This window comes from Tursiops truncatus, chromosome 17, assembly GCF_011762595.2.
Source record: "Tursiops truncatus isolate mTurTru1 chromosome 17, mTurTru1.mat.Y, whole genome shotgun sequence".
Lineage (NCBI taxonomy): Eukaryota > Metazoa > Chordata > Mammalia > Artiodactyla > Delphinidae > Tursiops > Tursiops truncatus.
Genome location: NC_047050.1, coordinates 40,451,301 through 40,477,646, shown reverse-complemented (window position 1 = coordinate 40,477,646; position 26,346 = coordinate 40,451,301). Strand labels below are relative to the sequence as shown.

Here is a 26,346-nt window from a genome sequence, read left to right as displayed (position 1 = left end):
GGAGGGAGGAAGGAAGGAAGAAAGGAAAGAATACTGAGGACACACTTCATAATTAGTCCTATTACAGGCAACAGCTTGCCAGATTACAAGCGATCCACAACTAATAGATTTCACAGATCTCAGCCATATTTGATTTATGCATTACGAACTGGAAGGACAATTAAGATAGCAAATGTCATACTGTAAAAGAAAGTTTAGTTACCATGAATTATGCAATCTCACACTTTCCTATAAAAACGAGATAATAGGGAGACTTAATTCACGGTGTTAGAAATTCCCATGAGGGAAATGTACAAGAATATCAGGTTAAGTAGTCATTTTTGAACTTTAATACTGAGCAAAGGAAGGATCTTAAGCCAATGAAAGTACCCAGACTAAGGAGTCTATCGTACACAATTGAGATACAACTCATTTCTATAGTAAAAAGTCCTTACCCAATCAGAACTCAATTTTACCAAAATCTCTTGAATTGTGATGCTTTTCCTGTTTTTCCCATAATCCTATGCTTATTAAAGTAATTAAATTGATAAGCATATTTTTAGTAGAGCTTTTGAAAGAAACTGATGAGTTGTCACAATACGTGAAGACTTCTTTGACTCAAAGAAGGTTCAACAAGCAGATTATGTCCAATTACAGTAAGACTTCATTGTTAATATCTGAGAACCCCAGCAACCCCTGCCAATCACAGTGCAATACCTTATGGGACTATTCCAAGTCTCTCCAACTGTACAGTTTAATTTGGCAAAACATCAAGTAGCAAAACATCCAAAAAAGTGCAATTTTAGCAAGAAATTGCCAGAAGACATGCAGACCAGCCCACGAGATGTGCAGATCTATGAAGCTGGTTTTCGTCTTGAGTCTCTCAAAGGAGGATGCTGTGCGTTAGATGAAGCCTACTCAGTGGCTGGGATTGAGCCCCATCACGTCTCACTCCTGTTCAGAACTTTCAAAAGTTTCTGGCTGTCTCAAATTCTTTGAATCGCGTTCAGGGTCCAACTGGAGTCCCAAGGGACCTTTTCAGTTTTAGCTCTGTTTCCCTATATTAAACTAAACTTTGGCCAAACCAGACTACTCATCATTTCAAGAACCTGTTGAACTTTCTTGCCTGTGCAATTCTGTGTATCTCCATCTTTTCATGTGCAATGCAGTCCCTCTCCATCCAACAAAATGCTGCTCTTTCTGGAAAATCAGGTGAAATGCCACCTCTTTTGTGATGCCCCGTGATTTTAATTCCTCTCTTCCTTGAACTCCTACGGTGCTTTGTTCTTCCTGTGTCTAAACCCTCCATTAACTCCTTGAGGACAGAGAGTGAACCTTGTATATGACATTGGAATAAAACAGGCCCATATGTTAATTCTGGCTTTTCCACTTAATATCTTTGTGACTTTGGACAAAGGAAACTCCCTGAGCTCCAACTGACTCATCTGAAAATTGGTTACAGACTACTACTGTATGCTTTAAAAGGTTCTTATAAAATTATATAAGATAATGTATGTAAAGCAGCTAAAATAATACTTGACATACAAAAGACGCTCAACACGTATTAAATTCCCTCTTTATTCCCCTTGTCTGAATGTCATGTAGTACTTACTAGATATTTCTTGAATGAATGAATGAATGAATGAATGAAACTGTCTGAGTCAGACCTAATAAGAAAGCACAGGCAATGTATGTGTTGAGGATCCAACTATGACACTCCAAGGTAATTATTTTAATAAGTCTTACAACTAGTCTTGTCTGTAACCTTTTTCTCGCTTTATAAAGAAAAATTATAAATAAGCATTTAAGCATTTTAGAAATCACTAGTTTCAGATTTTAAGACAAAAATATGAAAGATGGAAATGATATTTCATTCAGGGTAACTTGCATTACAGGTTAACAGAAATGTGTACATCTCTAGTGGAATATATAACGTATCCTAAAGACATAAAAAGAACCTGCAATAAACAAACCATTTTCAATAATCACGCTGTTGTTGGTTGTGTGGTGGTGTTATTCTGAGACTACTGTGTGTGCTGTGGGAGAAAGCAAGTGAGCGGTTATGCTGTTGCACTAAGAACCAGGATTTCTGGCAAAGGAAGAAGGAGACACAGACATGACACCAGTGAGGTAAAGAGCAGCTTTGGAGTCCTCAACCTGAACTGGAAATATATAATTCACAATACCTTCTTTTTAAAATTAATTAATTATTTTGGGGCTGCGTTGGGTCTTTGTTGTGGTGTGTGGGCTTCTCATTGCGGTGGCTTCTCTTGTTGCGGAGCACGGGCTCTAGGCGCACGGGCTTTAGTAGTTGTGGTACGTGGGCTCAGTAGTTGTGGCTCGCGGGCTCTAGAGCGCAGGCTCAGCAGTTGTGATGCAAGGGCTTAGTTGCTCCGCGGCATGTGGGATCTTCCCGGGCCAGGGCTCAAACCCATGTCCCCTGCATTGGCAGGTGGATTCTTAACCATTGCGTCACCAGGGAAGTCCCCACAATATCTTTTTTCTTAAGAGAAAAAGAAATTCTAGTTCTATCCGCTAAAAAGACTTAGAAACAATGACCAACCCAGTAGCAATAAGCATACTTAGTGTTCAGACTGTGGTCTCTAAATACAGTGACCTAGTAGAAGAAAGTGGAGCTCTTTGGAGAAATAGCTGATTCCATCTGGGGCAGGAAATACACAAGATAGCCTGGAACACTGTCACATCAGAAAGCTAGGACACTATCAGTGACTACAAGGGCATTTCAAAAGAACTCAGGAACCAGTTTAAAGAGGCTCTCATTGGCCAAAAATAGGACAATTTTGAGCATAAATAAGCATAATTACTACAACAGAATGAAGCACATCTATATTTTTTAAATCCATTAGTAAATTATGATAGTAAAAATTAGCCCAATCAGTTATCTTTGGAGGGTACTAGGGAATCAACTAATAATTTTAAAAATAGGTAAATAAAGGGAAAGAATGAAACATATGTCCTACTTTTCTTACACGAAAGTACCTCCGAGTAACCAGATAGTCAATGGGGAGAGAGTTCTTTTTATAGAATTATTTCAACTAATAATCAAAGCTACCATTTTGAAACCCCCAATGAAATAACAGATCTCAGCAATAATCTTCAATGACAGTTAATATCATAAAAAGAGAGAAAACTAGACATCACTCATAACGGAAATAAACATCGATACCTAAGAAGTATTCTTGCCCCCGAAAATTAAAAAAACAAAATCAAACCTGAATCAGATCAAGCCTCTAGAATTAACTACCAATTAACAGAAATATAAGAGAGTGGGAACATGTTAAATGATTCCATAGAAAAGGGATTATCTAAATCCAGACTATAGGAAATCCCATGGAACAAAGTACTTGGTTTCTGTAACAAACAAGCAGCAGAAAGAAGAAAAATGAAGGTGGAACCTATGGATTAGAAGAGACTTGGGAGACATCGACCACATCCACCGATTGCATTGTTTGACCCTTACTGGAATCCTGTTTTACACAAGAAAATTGTGAAGGAAAATGCAGCTTGGAGGAAACTGGAAACATTTGAAAACTGGCGATATATTGGATATGATATTAAGAGATTATTGTAAAATATTTTAGGAGGAATAATATATGACTACAATATTATTATTCCTCCTAATATATATATATAATATATACATCTCCTTACCTTTTAGAGATACATTAAAATATTTACAAAGGAGGAATGCCCACCAGGAATGCCCTTCTCGCCCCTTCTGTCCCTTCTGACACTACAAATCCTTCAGTTTCCAGCTCAGTTCACCTCTTCCAGGCCTTTCCTTTCTTCTACCCTATGAGTTCCTATCGCTTTCTGCATGTGTTATTTATCTTGGTGCTGTACCAAAACTTCCTTTTTCTGTGACTTAATTCTTTTGTATGTTCATCTTAAAATCAAATACATCTACTCAGTAAACATTTATTGGACACCTATTATGTTCCAGGTAATAATAGGTATTGGGTGTTTAAGGGTGAATAAAATACTCTCTTGGTTTTCAATACAGTTAAGGAGATAAAATACAAAGTATATTAACTTTAAAGTGAAAATGTGGGCTTTAAATAACAGATTGGGCAACAACAGAAGACACTTCAGAAGGCAGTGCATGACTAACTGCCCGATGGTAGAAACAATGCCCTCTCCTTCTAGGCCATTGTCAGTCATACTACAGGGTATGAGCCCAGCCTGCTTTGGTCAAGATACCCAATGGCTTCTCTGGAGCTGCAGCAGGCCTACTGCAAGAGGAAAGAACATGAGCAGCTTATTCTGTTAGCTGTTATTATTAGCTGTTCTGATGCGCAGTTCCCAATAGTGTGGTATTGACGTGGATGTTACACACACCTATCTAGCATACAGCAGATGATGAGCATTAAAGCAAGAGCTCTGACTCACCTGAGTCAGCGGTGAGAGGCAGCCACCTGCTACAATACTCTGCATTACCCTTATCACTCTCTAATGTTTTCCTCCATTCTTGATTTCTTTGTTATAGTTTGTCTCCTCCTACTGTCCTCTCCCCACTCCCCACTACAATGTAAACTCCATAAGGGCAGAGAGCTGGTAAGTCTTTTTCATGCTCTATCTTCAGTGTGTAGAATGCCTGGTTTACAGTAGGCACTCAAGACATGCTTGCTGATTGAATGAAACTGCTAGGCTATTTAAATAAGGGCTATAGTCGCAAACCAGGAAGTGCCTTTTCATGTTCCCAGTGGGGTGAGGTCTACTCACCATGCAGCATCAACCTCTCCAACATCACTAGCACAGAGTTTTTTCACCATCAAGGAGGCATCTTTTAATTAGCGACAGCAGGGGACATAGAACTACTGTATGGCCCTATTCCATCTGGTGACTGGAAAACATATGAGTCCTGGGTCCAGAGGTTGAACCTTCAATTTACTTTACATTCCTGCTTGTGTCCTGATCTTCCCCTTTCTTGGAAAATTTTAAAAGAAAGGCCTTTGGAGATGTAGAAGTGAAAAGTTTTCATTTAGTTCTGCTTAATGCCATGTAAGGTATCAGAAAGACACGAGAAGGAAGTTCTGAGTAATCTGCGTATTTGGTACTTCACTATGGAGTCCGAGCTATTATGAAAAGCTGAAAGAAATTAAAATGTGATTTTAAAAACAATTCAAGATACAAGAAGAGAGGACAGCTCAGTGAAGCAAAGTTATTACTAAAGTAATCACAACTTACGTTACGGCATTACAGCTTACAAACCTCTCTCACATCATCTAACTCTTCCTGCAAACCTAGACATTACTGATTCAGCATTTGATTCAGGACGTTTTGTCAAGGGCCAGGCGCTTCTCCTTAGGTGCTGGAAACTATGAGACATTCACAATCAATCACAATTCTAAGGGTAAGTGCCATGAGGAGAGGCAAACAGGGGGTTATGGGAACATAACTCAAGGTTCACTCACCCAGACCGCTGGGGATCAAAGAAGGCTTGTGAGAGGAGAAATAGGTGCTGAATCATGGATGAGTAGGAATTAGCTGGAGAAGAAGACAGAAAAGGGCAGGTCCGATGGCTAGGAAGCTGAGAACACAGGGTGCACCGGAACCTCAATTAATGAAACTTGTATGAGTGAGAGATGGATAGAGAGCAGTGGGGCAGCCACGAGAGGCAAGGCTGTAATTAGCCCAGGGTGGAACCAGAAGGACCTTGAATTCCATGCTAAACAGAGACCTGACACTGAAGACGATGGGGAGACACTGAAGGACTTCAAGCAACGAGGAGAGATGATCAGATATGCCGCTACTCTTAGTTGCTTATCAGTGGGAAGCCTCATCTCCTTCCTAAAGAATCCCAGCTTTTCTCACACATCAGGAGGCTACATTTTCAGCAGAGACTGAGCTCTACCCTAGACCCAGGAAGTAAAATTCGATCAATATAATCCAATTTTGGTAATTCTACTCCATTGCCACCAACACGGCCAATGAAATTGAGGAAAAATCTGCTTCGGGGCTTCTGGATGCGATTGTCTTACTGTTAAGAAGGACTGGCCATTATAGACATTCTCTCTTCCACTACTGCACTATGTGTGAGAATGTGTTGCCTGGGACAGCTGCAGCCATCTAGGGACCACGGGGAGACACGCCTGAAGACAGAAGTCAACATGCCGAGGGTGGCACGGTGGAAAGCTGGCAAGAACCAGGGTCTCTGATGTGGTTGATGATTAAATCAAGCATTCTGTAACCACCCACTCGAGAGCTCTTTTTAAAGTAAATTAAAAAAATCCCCTTACTACTGTTCTAAGTGGCAGCTTCTGTGATATTTTGCAGCCGAAAGCATCCCAATTGATAGTCTGACTTTTAATTTAGAAAGTTCACTTTGGAAGCAGTGAGCCAGTTAGATGGAAGGGAACTAAGAATGCAGGTTGATATGTCAGTAGGAGGCTGCTATAGGAAAATCAGTGAGTACTCCTGAGACAAGGTGTGTGGGGTAGAGAGAAGGGAATGGGCTTTGAAAATAGGAGGAATCTGGAGTAAACAGGACTTGAGAGTGTTTGGTTCTATGTTCCGGATGATTGTGTGGTTTCTGGGAGGTGGTGGCAGTCAATGAGAGAGGGGACAGGGGAGGAGGAGGAACGCACATGGGGCTTGGTGGTGACCATACCTATTTTGCATATGAGATAACCAAGTCTCACTCACTAGTCTGTATAGACTGTGAGAGTACAGATCTTGTCTATCTTCTTTACTGTTGATTCCCAAGTGCCGTACAGCAGATGAGTAATAAGAATGCTTAATAGGGCTTCCCTGGTGGCGCAGTGGTTGAGAGTCCGCCTCCTGATGCAGGAGACGCGGGTTCGTGCCCCGGTCCGGGAGGATCCCACATGCCACGGAGCGGCTGGGCCCGTGAGCCATGACCACTGAGCCTGCGCGTCCGGAGCCTGTGCTCCGCAACGGGAGAGGCCACGACAGGGAGAGGCCCGCGTACCGCAAAAAAGAAAAAAAAAAAGAATGCTTAATAATCAATGTGTGAGGCTGAGAAAACTTACATCATTTGCCTTAGATGGCACATGAAGTTCAAAGTTGTGAAGCTAGAACACAGACTCTAATTCTTCCCAGCACACTGTCTACCACTTGCCGAGATCATCAGCAAAAGATTGCCTCTCAGATTCTGAAGCAGAGGAAGGAACTCATTGGTAGATATGGAATCATGGTGCGCTCACTGCCTCAGGTCACAAGAAGAGAGCATCTCATTTTTTACATTAACGTATCAATATATTTTATAGAAGAGATCCTAAAGAAAGGTGTTCAAGAAGGATGCATTAAGGACCTCTGAGAACCATGAATCATATCTTATTACTGACATGTTCAGAATGAAATAGATTCCTGTCATTCTAACCTGGAGCTTATAATTGGAGGATCAGGCAAAAGTTTAAGGTTGAAGGCCTCTCTGCTATCTGGGGCCAATAGAGACTAACCTAAATCCCTCTTGCACTCCTTTGAGTTATGCTCTTGTATTACCTTTGACTGAGTCAGGGAACAAGAATCTTGCCACTTTATGTGGTAAATTATCTATGTGTATTACTGCACTAATGTACGAGAAGATATGACTCAGCATCTTCTCTCAGTCTTTACTCCTGTAAATAAATAATCCTAATTGCTCTAGCCTCCTTAATTTATGTCGTTCTTCCATCTGTCGTTTTTTCTATCTTTCTGTCTTTTTTCTCAGCATCCTTAATTTTCTCCACAGTCTTAAGCTGAAGGACCCAAAGCTTGTCGGGAAAACAATTACCTCTATGTTTCTGTTTTTTCTCTTGTGAGATTTACAAGAATTTAAATGTTTCCCAAAATTAAACTAAGAGCTACAGAGGAGGCAACGAAGTAGAAAACATTGACCTTGATCTCAAAGAATTGATCACTGAGTACAGGAGGCGGGATGCACGGAAATTCCTAGTAACCCAAGAACGTTTGTGTGTGATTCAAGTGCGAGACTGGGGGCTACATTAGCGTCTTAGAAATTCAGAAAGGCAACACAGCACCAGGGTCTGTTAAAGATGGATTTGCAGTCACCAATGAATATGGAGTGAAACTTAAAGAGCATTTAGGATTTGGAGGAGAAAATAGGAAGGCGTATGGAAGGGGGTAGAAATGGGAAGGCTGGAGTATAAAGGTATCTGGAACAGAGAGTTTATGTGGAAAATACATCTGTTATTATTTTAACTTTTCCCCCCAAAGCCTTATACTTAAGTTGACAGTTATCCTGTCCATCATGGACATCACTCAGATGGATGAAGGCTATCCTATCTCCTCTCCAAAGATGATCCTTTCATAAATTTATCTATCTGGCTTCTATAATTTATGAAAATCATGTTGAATTTTAATTCTACCTGTGCTCTTAATTAGTATTTTGATACTGAGTATACATGAAACATTAAAAAATTGGGGCTCAGTCATCAGACTACAGAAATTTGATAGGTCAAGGACATGGTAAGGGCTCAATAAATATTAGTTCAATGGATGACAGGAAAGAAAAAGAGAAAGAAGAGAGCAAGAATAGAGTGTGGAAGTATTTCTCATTAATTTTCCAAAAGTTAGGTGAGCAGTTATTTAACTCATACTTAATTAGTATCTTGAATCCTATCTTTAGGTTTAACTCACTGTAACTTACCATATCTTCAAGAATTCAGAGTACACAACTAGTATATTTTTATTTTCTTTTTCAGATTAACTATGGTTCTCCATCTTTTTTTCTAAAGTCCCTGAAATTTTCAACGGTAACAAGAGTTATAAACAGTTCCATTATTTCTTCCAGGAAGAGCCCAAACTTGAAATATCAAAAGATAGCTTCAATAGTAATAGGGAAAAACAGCAATAATTTGGTTCCATCTTACAATACTCTAAACGAAATAAAAAAGAATTCCAGGAAACATTAGTTGCAGTCTAAATGAACTACCAAGTTTATATAAACCTTCCTGATCTACAGAGATAGAGAGGGGAGTGGAACAAAGAATGCGAGAAGAAATAAGTAATTATTTACAATAACAAACTCCTTTCCCCCGGGGTAAATTATTCTGGAGCAGGAATGAACTGAAATCCTTTGCATAAGCAAGAGCTGAGTAAGATAAACATTTCAGACACTGCCATAGATTTGGAAGACCATCTCAGCATTCCAGACGCCCCTGTGTTGTTGCATATTGTGGGAAAGGGGCCACCAGCCTTGAAACCAAAGTGGCCTGTTCTCAGGATGACATCTACACTTAAGAGCCGGAGAGACTTGGGCGAGTCATTTAGTCCCTCTGAGTCCGTTTCTTCATCTGAAGAAGAGGAATAATTGCACTTACCTCTTAGGATTGTTGTACAGATCAAACAGACAGGGTCTTCAAAAAGCCTAACCGTGTGTCTGACAACTAGTTCAGTAAGTTAGAACTCGCATTAATGCTGAAGCAACCACAAGGGGGCTCAAATTCCCCACGGCACTGTGGCAAGAGGGGAAGCCCTTCTTACCTTTGTGAAGACAATCAAATCAACTTGTTAATTCCAAAGAGAACCATTCTTATGGAGTATCTACATGGAAGGAGTAAAGCTAGAGCCGATTCTCTTTTGTTGATCCAGTGCAACAGAAGCAAAACTAGCTGGGAGGAGGCAGCACACGTTTTGTTCTACTTCGGTCCAGGCTTCAGTTCCTCACCTCCCCTTTAAGCACCCCCGGTCTTCACTCGAATTCACCCACAATCCATCAGTCTTTTCCTCACCTCTATCCCCAGCAAACTTACTTAGCTTTTCTGAAATTTTACCAAGATTCTTATTGAAAAAGTTAAGGGTCAGGAAAAATCTAAAATTCAAACAAAATCGTTCTATAGGACTTAAAGGGCAAACTCCCTTCCCCTAGACCTTGATCATGATTAAAAACATATATGTAGAGTCTTGTGTCTGTCTAGATGATGCACTGAAAATGGAAATGTTGTTTTAAGATATTTCACAATATGGTTAAAATATACACAAACCATTGGAGAGAATTTAGTTTCTTGTCTTAGAATAAAGAAGAGCTCCTTCTATTTTTAGTTATGTAAGATTATTAGCAACCTTACCATCTAAAATATGCTTTAATCTATAATATCTAAAGAATGAGCTTTTTAAAAAGTTTAAATCCATACAGTATGCTATTGGTAAAGTCTACTTTGCAGGCTAAAAAAAAAAAAAAGCTGGAGTGGGGTGGATCTAGAGAGACTGTTTTTTAAACCTGTGAAATGTTTTGTAGCCATAGAAATGGTTCTGGAAACCATAATTTTAAAACTATTCAAAAGCTGGACTTCCTGTTTGCATAATACAAGTACAGAATAATTTGCAAATAGATTCTTTAACAGTGTTTTTGATTATGGAGATAATGGTGTTGAGGGAACAACCCCAGGTCATAGAGGTCTAATATCAACAATAACCCTTTCTCATGGCCAGTCTAGGGCAAATTTGTGAAGTACTATGTTTGTCTTCTTTAGGACTGCTCTCCTTTCTAGTCCTGTAACTGCCAGGCCTATTCCTATTACATAATTTCATCCCTGCTCAGGACTTGTCTTAAAAATATCAACCTGATGAATCACTGATCAGGGTAAATTAGTTTATGTCCAACCTCTTAAAGTAGTCTCTGCATTAGGAAAATATGATTAGCAAGAAGTACCCAACCTCAAAGAATACATCTCTAATGGTAAAATTTCAGATATCATGGATTTGGGTAGGGAATTATTTGGGTCAGAGAACTTTCTGCAGCATAGGACTAGAACTAGAAGGATATTAGTATTAATAATTGCCTTCTACTCTATTTCATAAATTTTGGTCAGGAGATCATTTGTGCTATAATTACCAGACACCTGCTTAAAACAAAAAACAATTTCTAGGCACAATCCCAGAGTCATTAAATCAGAATCTCTTGGAGTGAGGAACTTATACTTCAGAAAGAGAAGACAGATAGGTAAATAAATAAAAGGAGTATTATTATCCCAATATTGGAAATCATCAGATTATACCTTGTGGACAAAGCTAAGGGTTTATATATATATATGTTTTTTTTTTTTTTTTGCTGTACACGGGCCTCTCACTGCTGTGGACTCTCCCGTTGTGGAGCACAGGCTCCGGACGTGCAGGCTCAGCGGCTATGGCTCATGGGCCCAGCTGCTCTGCGGCATGTGGGATCTTCCCGGACTGGGGCACGAACCCGTGTCCCTGCATCGGCAGGCGGACTCTCAACCACTGCGCCACCAGGGAAGCCCTAAGGGTTTCCATATTTTAAATGACCTACAAGTATCTACTGTGGCACGTTAGAACAGAAATTTTAGTTTAAATTGGTAGCAGTAGGTAAAGAACCCCAACTTCAGCTATTGCTCTTACCAGGTACTCCGGCTTGGATCCAGAAGTTAATGTCTGTCCCTTCTCCAGCTCTAAAGACCTGTGTGACATTGATGGGCTCCAGCAGGCACATGACCTCCTCCACGATGGCCCTGGCCTTGTCACTGCCAGTGAACTGCAGCCCAGAGGGTAAGAAGGTCCCCAGGTCGGACTCCATCACGAGGCTGTAGTTGGAAATATTTGCCTTAACAAAAGAGAGAAGTGTTTGGGTCATATATGTTGCTTCTCTGCTTTCTCTTTGGAAGTTATCAAAAAAACAATAACCAAATACTTTATCTCCTCACCAGTTGTTGCCAGAGCACATGTTGCTCTGCTTGACTTAGGATCCAGTCTGCATATTACCTAACAGTTCTGAGATGCAAGATGACTCATCTTGGAATCTGCCGAATTTGAGTTGACTTGGAAGGTTTTTTTTTTAAAATTCAGTGAAAATAAATATAAAACTCCATATAAAAATTACTCAATTATTGCTACTAGCAATAATATTCTTTCAACCAATTTTCTTAAGAGCCTACCTTGCACCAGATACAATTCCTTTTATATGGCGGGGACCTCCGGATAGTATTAGCCGTGCTTAGACAAAAAAAGGTGTAACCTGTGGGCCTACTTCTCTGCACCTCTTCCCCCTAGATGGATATTCTATCTTATTTTAATCGTGAATTCTGTGAAGGCTTAAAGGCATCAAACTGACAGGTTTGTCTTGGGTTTCTGATTCCATTGTTGTTCCATCTGTTGAATCCCCAGGGAGGGAGGTAATAGAACAACACTTGAAATGCTGATCTCTCTGGGGTACAGCTGTAGCATCTAAACCCCGGCAACTCTGCCAGGCCACTAGTGTGTAAACCTTTTCCAGATAAAGTCTGGTAAGAAAGCACACAGTGATTCCACGTAGCCAGTATTGTCACAGCAAGAGCTTAGAATATAAGAGCCTCTCACCAGATTGCACAGCTAAATTGCCACACTGCCCTAAGACTTGCAAGTTTAAGGTCCTTCAAACTGGCCTGGCCAGCTATTTCCCAGGACCCATTCACTTCTTCCAGACTGACCATATACTACCTCGGTTGAGTTACTCCCAAGCTGTCATCCTCATTATTCACCTAGTAAAAATCAATAATAATATTTTTACAGTGCTTTCAGAGAGCTTTCATATTTGCAATCTCCTTTGATCTTCTTCCATAATCCATAAAGTAGACGGAGCAGTTTTATGGTTGATGCTGTTTTATAGAAAAGGAACTGAGGATCAGAGAAGTCAAGTGATTTGCTCAAAGTCACACAGTTGGCAAATGAGAGAGCTGGGTCTGAAATTCTGTGCTTTCCAAAACTCCACCCTGTCACCACTAGCATGGGAGGGAGGAAGTAGTAGGCCATGCTTGTTTTGAATTAGAATGATTTTTCACTTACAACATAACAATTTCAGGGTTGCATACATTTTTTTTTTCTGTAGAACAGATATGTTTTTACAATGACTTCCTAACTGTTGCCATGGAAGGGTACTGTTGTTACAAGGGCAAGAACAGTACCCTTCGTTTCTAAAGGAGGATGTTGCCAGCATTTAAAGGACTGAACTTCATGGCCCTGGGATATCATTTTGTTTTTGTTGATGATGATGAGAAGGTTAACAAAGCAGAAGTCTGTTCATATTTCCACTTTCACTTCTAAGGAATTTCTGTCTTCATGGTGATTATCAGAGAAAGACCCAAGGCATTTATGATAAAACGTACCACCTCTGCTTTCAGCTGTGGCTACTGCATGACGGTAGCATCATTAGAGTTAATAACATGCAAAATATTTGCATTAATGTCTTACATTCAGGGCTCGTTCAACGAGCACATTGGTGCTACGTGAGCAAGTTGACATGAATTTGGCAGTCCTAACCTTGTCCCCTTATGTGCCCTGCTGCCCCCCGCCCCAAATTCTCTCCCTGTCCTGTAAAAATGAGAAAAGAAATAACATAATATATCTGCAAATAAAAACAGTTGGGTGATGTATGTGAGGATTCCCATATTTCTGGAAGATCCCATCCTTCCAACAAGAAAATCAGGCAATTTGCTCCTAACTATATACAATTTAGTTAAAAGTAGAGCTAGTCAGTAGTTTGGCCATCAGCCTGGTGAGATGGACACAGCCCTGGACCCACTCGACTCCATTCCTGACTCAGCAACGGACATGCTAGGCTGCTGAGGGGAGTGACTGGCCTCTCCCTCTGTCCCCAAGTCATGTCACCTTGGCCTCTGGCTTCTCCATCTGTAGGCTGGGACAAATGCTCTTTTCCAGGCTTGAACAATGGGCCTGGGCACATGGAGCTTTGAGGGTCTTCAAAGAAAAGACATTTGTAGACCAAAAGTGAAAGTGGTGTGCGAGTTGAACGTGTCAGGGCTCCTAACAAAATATGCATTAAAGCCTTCTTGACCCTCTTCCACTGCAAATGAACAGATGTCCCTGGGACAGGGCACCCCACAGTTTGTGAATGGTACCGTGCAATGCCAGGATGTTAACGGGAATGTTGAGAATAATGTAAATAAAGGAGGTTTCAAAGGTGCCAGACGCTGTCTGCGTGGCAGCCTTTTTAGCAGAGTGGTAACAAGTATGCACTCTGGGGTTATTCAGACTGGGTTTGTGCACCAGATTAACCAATCATGGGCTCTGTGACTCTGGGCAGTCTGTGTAACCCTCAGTTTCTCCTGCCATGAAATGGGGATAATACTGGTACCCAGTTCATGGAGTTGTAAGAAAGAGTGCAATGTAGACCCCAACGTATAACGAGCACTTGATCAATAGTTGCTGTTACTGGTCTTACCACTAAACATCAGTACCTCTCAGATTTTCAAGGATGGCCTCCATATAAACCATTCTGTTAGCTGCTTACAATGATAATATGTAGCTTTTTTGCAGTGCTTCCTATATGCCAGACACTGTATGAAAGGCTTTACAGCTTATCCCATGTAATGCTCCCCATCATTCTCATCTCACAGATGAAGCAACTGAGGTTTAGTCAGGTTAACTAACTTTCCCAAGGTTACCTAGCTAGTGAGTGGTTACCAGAATTCAAACCCGGAGGTCTGCCTCCCCAAGCCTGTGTTCTCAATCCCTCCACTGCCCTGTCTGCTGCTGCTTGTTTCCAGCTGTCGGGCCACAAGTCCTCACTTCTAATTCAAAAATACAAAGACTGTAGTGAAACAGATGTATGGAGTTTAAAATATTTTTGCGTGATCACAATACAAGGTCTGATTGGACAGAATTTATTGTCCCTGCTAACGAAGTAATTTGATTAAGCAAAGAGAAGAATGAAACAAAAACAAAAACAAGGACAAAACCCTTGGTCCACCATTTCCTTCCAACTAGGAATAAAAAGTAAAACAATAAAACATCTTTTCAACCCAAATTAGATAGGATATGCAGATCTCAGTAAACCAGAATTCTGGAGTAGGCAGACACAAGTTAGATCTCTATTCATGTAGAATTTTATTAGCTGCTGCTAACATGATGGCAGCAGTCTATTGTTGTCTATTTATATATAAACATCTCCATATGTTTTCAATAAAGAACTAAGAAAACAAACCACCCACCGTCCATGACACGTTTTTTCTCCTCATTTATGGAGTCATTGTCTAATCGTTAGCACATGGCCAAAGAGCTTGGAAAACAAAATGTCTCTGCACAAAGAAACAGGAATGAATAAGTCGGGTCACTGGGCTGTTAGAACTGCTGCTTCTCAGGAATGTGTGGTCACAAACATGTTCCTCACTGTGCCATCAGTCACTGGGGACATAGTGTAGATTTGAAAAGCTGATTATAGCTAGTGAAGGCAGAGCAGAGCCATGCTGGTTTCATTCAACCCACCTGAGCACACAAAACCAGATATCCATCCTCCTGGTTATGGGATGTAGGGAGAAACCTACTTCTAGAGATTGAATGCTTTATTAACCCTTCACTCTGCTCTCTTCATAAAGAGAAACATCTCTTTATTAGGAGCCATGGAAACAGTCCTTCATTGCCATGTAACGGACATAATGTGATGCAGAGAAATGCTCCTGGCTACCCTCCAGGTTGGGATTGCTGGATTAGTTAATATCTGCTCAGGGTTGAGGATTCATAACTTTGTCCTGTGCTAGAATCACATCTTATCACCTCTTTGCCTTTTTTCTTTTTTTTAAGCGTCAGCTTACGCTGCCAAAGAACAATTTGGTAACCATTAGCAATCCTTGGGAGCAATGCAAGATTAGAAAGTAGAACAATGTTTAAAATACATATTGCATGTTTTCAAATGCTTACTTCCTCATATAAACACAGGGATGATGTCTGTGTTCTTTGCTTTTATAAAATTCCAGATAATTCTTCTTCGGAAATATAGACCCAAGTTCAACATTTCCTTTCCTCCCAAATGCAGCTTCTTGTTTCAAACCTTTATTTTCTCATAACCTAGGTAACCTGTCTTTGGTTTTGAACTAAAATTGCAATCCCCAAAATCAACTGACGAGGAAAAAAGACTCCTAATTATTCAAATTAATCACGTAGCCTCCTCAGTTCAATCTTCAAAGAAGTAAACGGTTCCCACCCACTCCGCCCCCGACACAGGGCAATCAGTCTCGGTACCATTTTCCCCGCTCCGGTAAATGTTAATATTTTACAGACGATGGTGGTGATGCTATTTGGTCAGGTGGTAGGCTCACAAACGAGTTCTCAAAAGGAAATCATCCTATGAGACCATGTGCTGAGTTGCTATAATCATCTTCTCCAGTGCTGCCAGTGACCCTGGAATTCCCATTTCAAAGGGTGTAACTGGAGCGGGGCTGCTTCACGGAGCTTTAGCTCAAATCCCTGTCATGATGGGATATAGGTAAAGAGGTTTCTCCCTGCTGTGCAAAACCAAGAATAGGTTTTACTTTCTGGTCAGGTCTACCCCGAGGTTCAGACTTTTATTTCTGGCAGTCTCCAGCATTCAGTTTGTTTTTTTTTTTTTGCGGTACGCGGGCCTCTCACAGTTGTGGCCTCTCCCGTTGCAGAGCACAGGCTCCGGACGCGCAGGCTCAGCGGCCATGGCTCACGGGCCCAGCCACTCCGCGGCATGTGGGATCTTCCCGGACCGGGGCACGAACCCGCATCCCCTGCATCGGCAGGCGGACTCTCAACCACTGCGCCACCAGGGAAGCCCCAGCATTCCGTTTTGAACAGCCCTGGGGACCCAGGGGAGGGCCAGGAAAGGGATGATGACGAGGTGGAGTGCCATAAGTTATTTTTGTTTGACAGCTAAGCTGGCTGTGGCTTGGGGGAACAGGCAGTCTTGGGTAAGTTACATTAGTACGAAAATCACAGACACCTATTGTGGTTTAGTCACCATGCTGCCGGGAGATGGGACCGAATAAATGGCTTCCGGAGATCCCTTTCCAGCCCTATCATTCTCTGCGTGTGCACAGAAGGTTTCTCTTGGGAGACAAACCTGTGTTTTCAGGCAATCCAATTTTCACAGCGTTGTTTGAAGCACTCTAGATCTCAGTGAATTCTCCTCTTGAGCTACTTAAGGTCCGTGGCTACCCCTTAAACTTATGGAAAACACACGATCCCTCTGTAAATGTCACTATGGTAACAATAGTGAGTCAGAAGGCTGAAAATATGGCATAAACCTAGGCTAAAAGAAATAATATACCTAGGCTAAATTTTATGTATATTATACAGGAACTGTGACTGTATTTACATTTCTTTTAGGAATAAAAACAATCCAATATCCAGGGTATTTGGTAGACAGACTTAAAAAAAGGTTTACACGGCAGCTTGCTGTCAAGCTCAGCTTTTAATTTTATTCCTGCACGTTGAAGCAACATAATCAATAGTTGGAATCAGTGGGACTCAAAGTCTCCACAATTAAATTTTGATTCCTTTAACACAATATATTGCCCAAGTGTTTCATGTTACTAGTTTCATATACATTTCAATAAGCAGTTGTAGAAGAGACATCTCCAATGCAGCTGGCTTTGTGAAAGCAGCTGTCTCTGCCTTTATCACTCTCTATCCCTCTCAACCTCCTCCGTCGCATGGTATCCCCGTCTCCTCTAGTACTCATCATGCTGCTATCAAAGTGTAAGAACTAAACTGTCTAAAAGAGGATCCCTTCCTTTGTTTGACCTTTCTTCTTTGACACTGTTGCATGCTTAATAAACATAAAGATATGTTTCTTGTTTTTGATGGTGGGGTCTTACCCGCCAGGACAGTGCTTTCTGGTTGACTTCTAATCAATCCCCTTCTCTTGACTGGGAAGACTACAGCAGCCTTAAATCCCTAGCCAAGGTCATAACTGAAAGGAGTTCCTCTTCTTATGAGCAGACAGCTTATTTCTTTTAAAAATATAGTACTTATTTTCTTGTCCTGCAAAAATAGGCTACTTTATAATCTGGAACTGAAATATTCACTCAATCCTAGGGCATATCATATTACAACAAAATTAATCATTAACTCTCTTTTCTCTATAGCCAGTAGACAGCACTTAGAGCATTTTTGGATTATGACAATATCCTCAAATGCTTTACTTGATCAAGCACTCTTTACTACTATTAGTAAAGATGCTAAACGCAGCTTTAGAAATCATTTTATTTCCTTAAACGTGCCTTCTTTTCTCTCAAAAGCACAATAGTGGGTCTGAAACCTCATGAAAAACATGAGGAGCTTCAAGGCTCTGGTTCTACTCAAGGCTTCATGCTCTACCTCTCCCCTCGCCTTCCATTCCTAACACGCCACACCCCTATCTGAATAATATACTGCACTGTTGCGCTTTATTCTATATGTCTTTTATACCTACTTTGCTCTTGAAAGAATTCAAGGCTTCCTATAAGATACTAACACCATATTTTAAAAGTATGGAAACTCTTGAGAACCAAGAAAATGCCATGAAGGCAGGGATCAAATCTGTGTGGACCTCTGCCATACCTGCAGCTTAAATAGCAAAGCTCAGCACATAGTGGGTACTCAAGAAATATTTGAGGAGAAAGAAAGTCACAGCTGGGAAAATGTGACATGATACCGTAACTGCAACTTGAAGATATAACAGTTCTAGCTCGTGCTCCCAAGGTAAGAGGGAAGAACGATGTACTATGAAGCTCTTAGTATCTAGGAAAAGAAAGGATACCACCAGCTCCTTGAAAAAAGCAACAGTTTTTCCAGCATTCCATTCTAAGAGGAATTACCACATGGTTCTTTCTATGAGGAACATTGAACATAATAAAGAACAGAGTCTCCAGTAACAGTTTGATAAAAGAGGCAGAAATATCTTTCCTAACACTATTTCCTAAATATTGATCCTCAGTTAAAGCCAAAAGCAAAATACTAAGTCATATTTCAGTAAAGATGTTTCTTTAGGAAGTAAACGGTATTTATTTAACAGTTATTGAGACAGAAGCCAAACAGGGGGACCGTACATTCCTGCTTGCCCTGGGCAGTCCCAATTTACATCCTTTGTCTTGGTATAATTATTACTGGTGCCTCCTTTTTCTATCCCACTCTCAAATATCAATTGTCTCCCATAGAATTTTTGTAGAAGTTAGCGAAAAATTCAAGATTGAGATCACTTAGCACTAAATTGTGAATATTTGATGGAGCTGAATTTGTCACTTGCTTACTCTTGCCAATACTTTCTTCCCTTGGCTTCTGGGACCGTAGACTCTCTGGTCTCCTCATGCATCACTGGATATGGCTTCTCATTTGTTGGCTGGTTTTCTCACTCTCCTGATCTTTAGATGTTGGGGTGGTCAAAAACAGTCAAAAGGTTTTTCATTTCTCTATCCTCACCCAAGTACTTGAAATGCCCAAGTTCTTGCTCAGTTGAATTTCTAGACAGAATTCTTTTGAATTTCACCAAAAGAATGGAAGAAATGATCTTGGCCAGGTGCTCTCATCCAGCTTTATGGTTTTAAATAAACCTGTATTGTGATGAGCTCCAATTCACGTTCTATGCCTCTCTCCTCAAGTTCAGACTCATAATGAACAGCTACTCAGCATCTCTATTTAAAGGTCTAATCATGTATTAGTTTCCTATTGCTGCTGTAACAAATTACCACAAATTTGGTGGCTTAAAACAACAGAAATTTATTCTCTTACAGTTCTGGATGTCATAAGTCTGACATGAGTCTTATAGGGCTAAAATCAAGGTGTTGACAGGGCCGGTTCCTTCTGGAGGCTCTAAGGGGGAACCCATTTCCTTGCCATTTCCAGCTTTAGAAGCTTCTTCCTCTATTCTTTGGCTCATGGCTCCTCATCTCATTGCCTTTTCTCCTCCTGTGTCTGTCATCACGTGGCCTTCTTCTGCCTTTGCTGTTCTTGCCTCCCTCTTATAAGGAGGGCCCAACCCGGTAAACAGCAAATCCATTCTTCTAGTTGCTGAGTCTAAACCTTTTGACTCCTCTCAAATTCTTGGCTTCTCTCTTGCTTTTACACCCCAAATGCAATCTATCAGCAAATCCTGTTGGCTTTATTTTCAAAACAGACCTGTTGTTCAACAACAACTCACCAGCTCCACTATTCTCACCCAGTCCGAGCCACTATTGCCCCTCACCTAGAGTACTGCAATAGCTTCACAACCATTTCAACCCTTGCCACTCTTCAGTGTATTCCCTATACAGAAGCCAGAGTAACCCTGTTAAAAAAAAAATCTAAGTCAAATGATGCTACTCCTCTTCTGGAACCCTGCATGTGGCTTCTAGCTCACACAAGCTAACAGGCAAAGCCCTTGTATTTGCCTGCAAGGCCCTAGATGTAGATTGAGCCTGACCTTCCATAACTCCTCTGACCTCATCTCCTCCTACTCTCCACTTCACCTTCATTGTTTCGGCCACCTTCAGTTCCTCAATAATGCTTGGGTTCTGAAGCTTATGAACTTGTTCCTTCCTCTGACTGTTACCCCGTTCCTCTGGATATTTCTCACTTCCTTTTGGGCTCTGCTGAATGTCCTCTTCTTGGGGAAGTCTTCCTGCCCACCTTATATAAAAGAAGACCTCCCCTAACACTCCCTAACCCCCTGATTATGCTTTCTTTTTCTCCTTTGTATAAACAATGAATGTTTATCTTTATTGTCTGTCTCTTCTTAGAATAGTGTTTGGTCCCTGATGGCAGAGACTTCTCTGCTGTGTTTACTACTTGTGATCGATTGTTTAATGGCTATAAATCCTTCCCTTCCCTGTATATATTCCCTTTTCCAATGTGAATTTGCCACTCCTTTCATCAAGAGGTGCAATCTCTTTCCCCACCCTCTGAATGTAGGCCAGCCCTGTGCCTTTATTTGACCAATACACTCTGGCAGAAGCAACCACTTGCAACTTCAGAGCACGAACCAAAAGAAGCCTTACAGCTGCCACCTTGACCTTTTGCTGCCCTAAGACTGACATGTAAAGACGCCTGGGCTAGTTGAGGTACCACATGGGGAGAGCAGCCCAGATGACAGTCTGCCCCAGCTTCCATAAGTTGGGCCATTTTTGACCATCCATCCCAACCAAGCTGTCACATGACCTCAGTGACCAGATAAAATGCAGGATACTCAGTTAAATTTGAAGTTTAGATAAACAATAAACATGTTTTTAGTATAAGTATGGCCTATGTGATATTTGGAAGCATGTAGGCTCCCTGATGACAGGGAACTCCCTGAAACAACACCAAGAATATGTAACAGGGCTCAATAAATATTTGTTGAATGAGTGAATATTCTATATTATTGACTCAAAGAAGATTCACATGTTTATATATAATTTGGATATGTGGGCAAGTTAGAATTTTATAATTAAAAAAATTAAAGAGTCTGGTTGTAATCTTGCCCATGTGTTGAATCATCCCTCCTCTGCTGACATGGGTTTAGGAGAATATCTATGAGCAGAGCCCAAAACATTCTCAAGAAGCACCTTAGGATCTGATGAAATGCCCAAGTACTTGCTCAGTTGAATTTCTAGACAGAATTCTTTTGAATTTCACCAAAAGAATGGAAGAAATGATCTTGGCCAGGAAGAATCTGGGGGCAAGAGTTACTAGTTATTTGGTCTTATGATTAAAGTGGCCTCAAGTTGTCTATAGAATATTGACTTGAACCTCAAAGAAGGCTGAACAAAACCATTCCAATCAAACAAAACCAACTGACTTATTGAATGGAGTGGTGGTGCATCCAATCCCCTTAGGGGCTACAATGGCCATGAGGGAAGGAGAGGAGAGATGGAGACTGAATCAGGAGTAGGGAGAGAACAGCCCAGAGATAGTGACTCCCAATGAGTCCCATGAGGATGGGATGGAGGACACCTGTGGAGAATGTTAACCCTGGGAACCAGAGGATCTTATATCCCCTGGAGAGCATAAATAGCAATGCCAGTGTTGAAAGTGCAGAAGCTGAGCTTCCACTGGACGGGAGGCAGAGGTGTCGAGATATTGTATTGTCGATATAGATGGAACATTTTTATGTATTGTCGATATAGATGGAACATTTCTATGGAGAAAAATCCATGACCATGGCTATCTTTAGACCTCTCCCCTAAACTCTAGTCTTTTTTTTTTTTCCCAAGCTGTGTACTTGACCTCTCGACGTGGATGCCCAATATCTCAAACTTGACATGTCCAAAACTGAGCTCCTGACCCCCTCCTCACACCCCTCTACCCAACTCCTCCCATTCTACTTGCTCAGGCCTCAAACTGTGGGGTCACACTTGACTCTTTTCTTTCTCTCACACTGTATATACAATCCATCATCAGATCCTCTTGGCTCTTTCCTTACCATATATCCGGAGGCTGACAACTTTTCATCCACTGCTACCATCCTGGCACAAGTTACCATAATCTCTCACCTGGATTATTCAGCCTTGTTCGGTTCTAGTCCTCCTTCAGTCTATTCTCAAACCGGCTTCCAGAGCAATCGTTTTAGACTATTAATTCAGATCAGGTTAGTTCTCTGCTCAACAGCCTCCAAGAGTTCTAATCTCACTCAGAGAATATGGCCCATGAGACCTGACATGATCTGGGCTCCTCTGTCCTGCTACTGTCTCTTCCCTGCACCAGTTCAGGTACTCTGGCTTCCTCGCTGTTCCCAGAATGTCCCCTACACTCCATCAGCACCTTCCCTAGAATGTTCTCTTCCAGATACCCCCAGAGCTACTTCTTTATCTTATTCAGACCTTTACTCAAACCCTTCTGCAGTGAAGTCTTTTTTGCCCCCCGCCAACAAAAATTCAAACACTCCCTCCACATATACCCTATCTGTGTCCCCTGTCTTGTTTTTCTCTTCAGCTGTTCTCATATCATTTTATTTATTTATCCACATCATCAGCCTTGATGCACAAGAATGGAAGTAAGAGGAGGGCAGAGTTTAAAACAGTGCCTGGAACTTAGAAGGCCCTAGACAAACATGTGCTGGGTGAATGAATAAATACGTGTATGTATGTGTTTAAACACATATGTGTGTATGTATGCATGTATAAACCCTGTAAGCACTCCTCTAGATGCTATTTTGGGTGACGGTGGTGGTGAAGATTACAACGATGAGATGGTTGCTAGTGCTGGTGGTAAAAGGCAACATCAGTTTTTCAGAATATGTCTTTTTTTCAAAAAATCTTCTCAAGAAAGCATAAGTTTCAACAGCTAAAGGTGAAAGCTGAATCTTTAGTGTATATTTTATAAAGCTCTTCAAATATACACGTTTTTGCAACATCCATTATAGGTGCTAAAAATAAATCCTTCCTAGAAGGCTGTATAAGGTGATAGCAATCAAAAATGCCCTTCAGCTCCCTAAATACAAGTGAAACTTCTAAAATTCCTTCAATAGTGAAATACTAAGATACTCTTATTCTCAAAGCTGTGTGGCAAAAGGAATCTCCTTTTCAGGTGAAAACAGCGCTGGAAGACATCCTTATGTAGCATCCCTATGTCATGGTCATTTCACTATCAGAGATGAGAAACCCTAATATGCAAGATTTGCCAAAATAAAATGGTCACCATTAACAGGAGGAGAAAGGATGAGCAATTAACAACTGAACTGCCAAGGGGTCATATACATCGATTTTTTCAAATATTAAATAATTTTGAAAAGAAACCTTAAGGTTTGTTACGCTAGAATTAGTACAATGTGAGGCAAATAAGACGTGGTGTCATCACTAAGACTTAATTACAGAAACTAATACATGCATCCTGGGACTACTTAGAGCTTTAACAATGGCTTTGCATACTTTGTAAGCGTTAAAGCATTCAGACAAAATGAAGGAAAAATAATAAACAAATGAGGCAATTTAGCTTTGAGAAGAGTTAGGCTAATTTAATAGGTATAGTTTAGATAAAAAGAGGCTAAGGAATTAGAGCAGTTACAGAAAAAAATCCAAATAGGTATGTATATTGAGATAGGGGAGGTGGAGAAAAACAATTTCCCTCATCTGAGAATATTAATAAGCAAGAGCAGTAATCACCTAAAGGTAGAAGAGGAAAATGGCTACAGTAGAAAATAGCATCAAACACGTTGGAAATAATGATCATTCTGAAAAGCCACCTGAGGACCACTTAGGGGAGACCAAACACTAGAAACGCTTGAGGCAAGTTGAACATAAACCGTTAGTCAGGCACACAGACCTCACCCCAGATTTCTCTTTGGTTATCTGCAATCTTCATCAAGGGTATCATTAGTGTTTGAAGGAGATACAAGTGATTAGGGTAATAATCCTTACAGGGTCATCTGTCTCAGAGTGGAGTGGATGCTACGATTCCCACTTCAATGGTGATCGCCACTGGGAAGTTAGAGGAGGTGATGCACACATGCTAATATCACTTGATACGCTTCTCGGCCATTAGGTGAAAAATTAGGCAAGCTACTTAATACCCTGGGCCTCAGTTTATTCATTTGTAAGGTGGGGATAATAATAGTTATTTTGCCAGTTTATTCAAAGCAGGAGTTCTTAACTGGGCACCCCTTGGCGGTTCATAAATTTGGAGGCAGTCGGTGAACTTGAGTGGGAAAAAATTACATCTTTACTTTCAATATCCTCTAACCGAAATTTAGAATTTCCTTCAATTATGGATGTAAGTAACAAACCACAGTAGTATTAGCAGAACCTGTCACTTTGTCACCAATAGAAATCACAGATATTTTCATATCATATTAGACTTATTGTAGAAATCTCAAAATAATCTTTATGTTCATCACTACTTTGAAATTACAGTAATAGATAATACTGCAAGATCTTATTATTTTATGCATTTAGAAAACATACCAATATCATGTATTTATTTAAAAAAATTTGATAACTTCATTTTAATAGAATTCATATCCTTGTAATACTATGCATTTTATTTTATGCATTCAAAAATATTATTTGAGAAGATGTCCATAGGCTTTACCAGACTGCCAAAGTGGTGCATGGAACAAAACAATGGCCATGAACCTCTGTTGGGTAAGTGGTAGCTTCACCATTAAGGTGATGATGGTGACGATGATGATGGTGATCATTCCTCCTGTTGTTATTATTATTAAACTCACTAGAATTCGTTTGCCCTGGACATCTGGATTGCAGTCTTGGTTCTGTAACATAACAGCTGAATGAATTTGGCAGGCCATTTTTAATCTCCCTGAGTTTCGTATCCTCTTCAACAAAGACCAATTTAACAGGGCTTTTCAGAGGATCATATGAACTTATTACGTGTATTCAAAGGTATATTGTACACCAAACTATTCAGTTCTCTTGAGACTTTTTACTGTTAGTGTCACCAACAAGAGTGCCTAATAAGTAAAACAGCCATATAAATGATCATCTGAACCGATGAGAGCTTTGAGACTGAAAGATCAATAATTATGGCAGGACAGTGGGTGGAAACTGGACTATCTAAGGTAAATCAGGAACCAAGAAGCTACTTAAATACTACTTTTCTGATTTTTTTTGTATCTCCTATTTCTGCCACTATAAAATTCAACAGATGAACACCAAATTTCCTTGATTATAAGAATCACATTTTCCTCCTATTTTAGCATTTTGGTAATTGGAATGCACCTCGTTATTGATACATTCCAGAAGACACTTGCCAAACTCCAGGCAAAGAAACAAATCGTGCCATATATTAGTTGTCACTGTTTGTCTGTGTACAAACGTCTTCATACACAAATGGTCTCTGGGATTTCATTTTACACTTTGGTTAAGTTATTTGCATTGGTATCGATATAGATCACTAAATTTTAAATGTGAGCCCCTAATTTTGATTAAAATTCTTTATAAGTTTCTATGTACACAGAAGACTGATTTTCACGTGTGAGGCAAAGCAATGAAAGGCAGTAGAAGTCGCCAGATGCTCAGACTAGACCCTAGAGTGTTCAGGGGTAGTGAAGACGGGTGTCACCAAACATGCGTCATGGAGGCCTCTAGTCAGGTACTGAACAATTTGTCGAAAGCGTCCTTAGAATTTCAAAAGAAGCTGTATGACTTTTAGAAATATTAAAATTCTTTTAAAAAGGAAAAAACCCCAAAACTTAGCCCAACTGGAAATACAGAGGAAAGCCTATATTCAATATGCCTCATAATCATACTGTCAACCCTGAAGGTGCATCCTTAGCGACTCGTCAAAATAAGGAGCACGGGTTACACAAAGCGGCCTGTCACCCCGACATGAGGCCTCACTGCTCAGGACTAAAAGGTATCCAGTGCCATCTTTAGACTCGGAGAGACTTTGATTCTGACTACAAAAGTGTGAGATATTGTACGTTGTTGTCAGTTTTTTAAAACTACATTTAATGTAGTCCTATTTTTCCTGAAAAGCTTTATTATTCCTAACTGCACTCCTTAAAACTGATAATCCTTAAATCAAAGAAATAGAGAATTGAATCTCTTCCAACCAATCCCACGAAGTCCCTCCTTAGTTTCCTCTCCTCTCTCTCAGGCTCCACCATTATTTTATAGCTTAAATCTGAGAATACAATATTTGACATGCTGTTGTTCTAGCTGAAGAGGTGTGAATGCCTGAGTTTTTGTTTTTGGAAACATAAAAGGACATTTCTTCCACCACTATTCGTACATCAACTGC

General features: G+C 40.5%; 1 protein-coding gene across 2 annotated transcripts in view; it reads right to left on the bottom strand.

The window, feature by feature from the left end:
• CPQ (carboxypeptidase Q) overlaps positions 1 to 26,346 on the bottom strand; it is a 458,231-nt gene that overhangs the window by 66,214 nt on the left and 365,671 nt on the right. For both annotated transcript variants that reach the window (XM_073794606.1, XM_019925094.3), the window contains exon 7: positions 11,323 to 11,524. In XM_073794606.1, the coding sequence (XP_073650707.1) occupies positions 11,323 to 11,524 (202 nt within the window). The remainder of the gene's footprint in view (positions 1 to 11,322; positions 11,525 to 26,346) is intronic.